Source organism: Pocillopora verrucosa, chromosome 12 (genome assembly GCF_036669915.1).
Source record: "Pocillopora verrucosa isolate sample1 chromosome 12, ASM3666991v2, whole genome shotgun sequence".
Taxonomy (NCBI): domain Eukaryota; kingdom Metazoa; phylum Cnidaria; class Anthozoa; order Scleractinia; family Pocilloporidae; genus Pocillopora; species Pocillopora verrucosa.
The window spans coordinates 14,037,004-14,042,235 of record NC_089323.1 but is presented as its reverse complement, the minus strand read 5'-3'; the positions used below and the strand labels follow the sequence as shown (position 1 = coordinate 14,042,235).

The window sequence follows — 5,232 nt, the reverse complement described above, 5'->3', positions numbered from 1 at the left end:
ATCTTATGTTCTTATGCGCAGATAGTATTACGCACTAATTCATGAGAGCTACCGATGACCCCAACAGGCAGAAGTCAAAGTTAATCTAGGTACCACTCTTCCACGAGAAACAATTAAATTATGGGTGATCAGTAGGAAACAAGAGAGTCCCTCTGCACAACTCAATCAAATGAGATCATTGCCTTGATAATGTTAGTCCTTGACACCAATATCCATAATCTCTACACTGATCCATTCATCTCTTTTGGAACTGACAAGTAGAATTTGTTTCAACAGTCCAGAGTTTCTTTAGTTGGTGATCATTTCCTTTATTCTTATTACCTGAATATGTAATTCAGCAGTGATATTGTAAGGAGAAATTAGATGTGAGTCACTCAGGGATTAGAGACTTGACTAAGTTTATGCATAGTATGGGGTAGTGCTGGCTTAATATTCTAATTTCCCTTCATTTTCAAGACTATTCAATCACCCTGCTCACAAATTCAATTTTTCTTAAATAATTCAAACCTCATTTCCCATCAAATTACTCAAAATACAATGGAAGTTAAAAGTTTTGCATCACATAATAGAATTTAATCCTTCCCTGTCTCTCCTCCAAACAATTTTGAACTTTGTGTGCGTTGCAAAATTCTATCTGGACATGTTGACTGTTTGGTTTTACAAGACTTTCCTGTCTAAATACTTTGTTCAAAATTTATACCCCAAAGATAATGTTCCAAAGTTTCCCTTCAAAGATTTTAAAACCAAATTATAACACATGCAGGTTTTCATACTTCCTAGGGTCGTGCAAATGTCAACAATACTCTGAAGGTTCTGACAAAGACATAACAACTTGCAGTGAAATTTTTCCCTAATGTGATACATGAATAAGCTTTTAAGCTTAAAAGTAGCTAGGTTGATTAACTCAGGAATAAAATAAATTGTGTTATCCCTTCCACTCCAATGAGAGACCAAGAGAGAATTTCTCCTCACAAAATTACTACAATGTCATGCAGGCAAGTGTTAAGAAGAAAGAAAGGATAACTAAGGGGATAATTATTTGATTTTATTCCAAAATTATCTGCACTAACTTCATAAGAGTTTTATGACAGACAGTAAGGAGAATTACTAATGAGTTCCCAGAAGTGAGTGGAGGGATTACTAGGATCATGGATTGACATTCTTATTTTTTGTTATTACAAATGCGTGGTGTAAACAGAATAATAATGTTGCCTTGACATGATAGTAAGGAAATATTTGTAAAATAATAAGAATTATCACTTTAGACTAACAAAAGTGTTAAAAGATAAATTTCTGCTTGCCTCTGATTGCTCAATAAAACAGTGGAATGGGTTTAACTTTAGTCATTCAAAGCTGTGAGTGGCTGAGGTTTGTTTGTCAGTTCTGCTGACTCAACAAGCCCAAAGCTATATTTTACAATCAAAATTTAAAGAATATACATAAGCATCTATTTTGTTTCTTTAGCTAAGAGTTTGAGTGTGTACTTTTCAAAACTTTTGAAAACCCCATCTTGAATGAAAACAGAACAGCTTTTTGAGTCTGTTAAGTTACCAAGATCCTTGACAAACGCGCCAAGACCTGACACTATGCAAATAGTTATGAATATTATTGTTTAAGTTTTCCTTAGTTGCAAAAATTATGTCTTTGTGTTGACGCAATTGTGTCATCATACAAGTATGGTTCTCACTGTCTATAGTTTTCTTTATTTTGTTGCATAGGTGTTCAAAATTAATAAGGGACTGATGAAGTCAACTTTTTTATTTTTTTTCCATACTGTTCCCATGTGAAGACATAAAGTGTTATTCTACAAATAGTACTGACTTCTCCTTCGAGTACCATAAACAGAAACCTGTCTTTCTAAATATACCATAATCTATTTAAAAGACACATGAACAGACTATTCCTTTCCCATAATTATTAATTTAAAAAGATGAGAACACATTCCCCCTATTTAGTTATTAGGTAAATTTACCCACCAAAAATCAGTGAAAAATATTTTAAGCTCTGTATTAGGCATTTCATATCATCCACAGATACGTGTGGTCTACGGAAAACCAAATCCCCTAGATACTTTACTAACTTTGTGTTCATCAAATAATTACTATTTTACACAAATTTTTGAAAAGTGCTGTACACTGTAGAATGAGATTGTAAAACTTTAACAGTTAAAAGTGAAAAAATAAAACTTACAGAGTGCTGACTATCTGTTTGAATTCATATTTACAAATAATACAGCTTACATGCGTATAATGTTGGTGGAATATAAAATCTTTACAATTTTGAAATTTTTCTTCTAAAACTGTACGGTCCAATTGCATAAGTGGAAACAACTTCACGTCTTGTCTTCGACGTCAATATATTTTGACACAGGAAAAAGATTTCACTTGTTCTAAAATATACATTGATAAATCATGCCGGAACTATACTTGAAATATATAAAACACTTTAAATGTGTGATGATTCCGATATTTATCTCCCATATATAAGAGATTATAGCGGTCTGTAATGTGTGTATGACATTACGAACGAGCAATATTTCGCGATTCGTTCGCCATTATAGTCACGAATGAAACTTTCTTATACCCGCATACAAAGATAAATCCGGTTTAAAAAGGTCTCGACTGGACTAAACAGATTTCAAATATCATATCGATTAACATACTCGCCGACAAAACTTGTCTGGGTTAAAATAGATTCGCCTGTGGTTAAATCCTCGATGAATGTTTCATCCATTACCTAAAACCAGCTATTTCGTGCATTCTAAATCTGTCTCTAATGTGTGGCCGGACATCGTCTTTTCTAGCGGCGATCATTTCTAAAAAGGGGAGAAGTTCGAGCAGTTCTCTGTCCGACTTATCAACAAACCAACTTTCGATTGGAATTCCATTGAAAATCTGGTAAGCGAATGCTTGAGGTGAATTGTCCACAATCATTGTTTTAGCTAAGTCCCTGCCGAGTATGTTCAAATCTTTAATATAGTTCCCTTGAACACAAACACAGTGTTCGCGGAAGAGGCGATGTCGGAAATATTTTCGACCGGGATCCAAGATATTCAACAGCTTATCTGCATAAACTTTCTTCGAGGCAGTGAAGAGGATAACTTCAAACATACTTGCGACTCGTTCGAGAAAGCGCTTCAAATGCGGTCTGGTGCGTACAAACACTTGATAACGAATGTCTTGGTAAAGGACAGGGAAAGACAAATTGGCATCCTCCAGCTTGTTGAGACTGCAGTGAACAAGTGTCTCGTCCAAATCAAGGACAAGACAAAATTCTGGAGTGCTTCTGGTCTGTAAGGGTAAAACAGGACCACGGCTTGTGGCGTCTTCACCTTCCTCTGGCGGGGGAAGATTGCGAATGAAGTAAAACGGATCATAAACTTCCCATTCGTTTTCCGAAGATTCGGAAGTCTCATCGCCAACGTTTCCATTGACGTCGCCATTAGGCACGGCTAAAGCTTTTCTATTTATGGTCGATGAACCTTGATGCCACAATGCCCTTTCTTCAGGTATACCGCCATTTGTCGCGCCACAAATCCTGGATCCACTTGTCGAATTACTTGCAACTACTTTCCCTTCCTTTTCTACATTTTGGAAATGACCGTTCTTTCCAAAAAGCGTAAAGACTGGCGAAAACAAAGTTCCCAAAAGCGATTTTCGCTTAGAGGACTCCCCATCGACGATAGACTTCGTAGCAACAGAATTTACAACCGTTGTCTCGGTTGTAAATTTTCGTTTCTTGAGAAGGTTGGATGTTATTATTGCATCTTCCTCGTCTTCGCTGTCCGAGTCAGATCGTTTACGCTTCGCAGAGCTATCTTTCTCGCTGTCTTTCGACGGCGACCACAGGAAGGTTCTGATTGAACTCAACAGATTCCTTCCTGGCGAAATCGCTGAACTTTCACTACACTCAAGATCTGCCGTTTCGCTGTTCCCAACCGAGGCGGCATCGTCCATGTCTCGGCGATCAGTTTTCACACTGTCCTTCTGAGAAGGCATACTCACGCACGATTAACTCGGTGAATGCCAGAACTTTCGCTTGATAGCTCCAAAATAAATCCCCCAAAACAGAAGCTTAAAAAAACTGTGTGCTTAAAAAGTCTATGACGTCCTACACTAACCATTCATTCGGAAAGGTTTCATACACACTGTGTGTGTAGCGCATCGTAAACGAATCTGCCTTCAGTGACAACTTCTGACACGCCGTTCTGGTTGGGTGACTGCATGTACATTTAATGCAAATGTCTGCAAAAACAAGAGGAATATTTGCATACCCAATTTCGCGCGCTAAACAATGGCGATCGTACTGACACACAGCGCTGTGTAAAAATATTTATACTTGAATTAAGAGTGATACGCGAAAACTGACTTCCGTTGTTAAAATATTCAGTATTTTAATGCTCTCTCCGTGCACTACCGGAAAGGCAAATCTACCGGAAGTGTGGGAAAAAGTGTCGGTTTCTCAAAATGTCACTACAATGTTGATTTATAATTACGTGTAATCGAATCTTTCAAAGGTCTTGATTTATTCAGAATAGTTTTGGTAGATTTCTCATTAAGACTATGGTGTTGCAGTAAAGTAATTAATGAACACCAGGAGCCCATAAGTGATGGCTACTGTGATCACGCATTTTGTTCGCGGTATGCTAATTAAAGCATTGATTGGCGCGAAAATATTAATTACAGAACGACAGATAATACAGTTCTAGATGGTTCTTGTAGTCTTCCGTACTCTCTGTCCGGATATCGACATGTAAGCAGAATGTCGCACCGACAACTGCCTAGCTACCCAAAACAAGTTAACGCCTACCCCACCCTACTGATAACGGGAACAGACCGGCGTTAGGCCTCGGGACAAAATATCGATATTTGTCAGTCGCATCCGAAACGAAAGGAAATATATTCACAGCTGAGACCCAGTCACACAAGATGCTTATTTTCATTGACGGTTCGATACACTTAGTAAAAGTTGATAGAAAATCAACGGTGTGAAGGGTTAATGGATCACACCACTTTTCTGGGACACTGAGAGATCAGGATTGCACGGAACCCCATCGACACGTTGCCATGGTGATTAATCCGGATCAAACAACCTCGGCTTAGGGCCTAACATCGGTATCTTTTATTCTCCATACTTTGCTTCGTCTATTTCCTATGGCGCTAACAAGGAAATTTGTTAAACAGTAAATAGCTCCGTTAGTTAGCGATTTTTTTTTTTATTCTCGTTTCTACT

General features: G+C 37.7%; 1 protein-coding gene across 1 annotated transcript; it reads right to left on the bottom strand.

Moving 5' to 3' along the window:
• Positions 1 to 1,743: 1,743 nt before the first annotated feature.
• Positions 1,744 to 4,235, bottom strand: LOC131783708 (CTD small phosphatase-like protein 2). The gene has a single exon (XM_059100468.2). The coding sequence runs from the start codon at positions 3,996 to 3,998 to the stop codon at positions 2,733 to 2,735; it is 1,266 nt and encodes a 421-aa protein (XP_058956451.1). The 5' UTR covers positions 3,999 to 4,235; the 3' UTR covers positions 1,744 to 2,732.
• Positions 4,236 to 5,232: the final 997 nt, after the last annotated feature.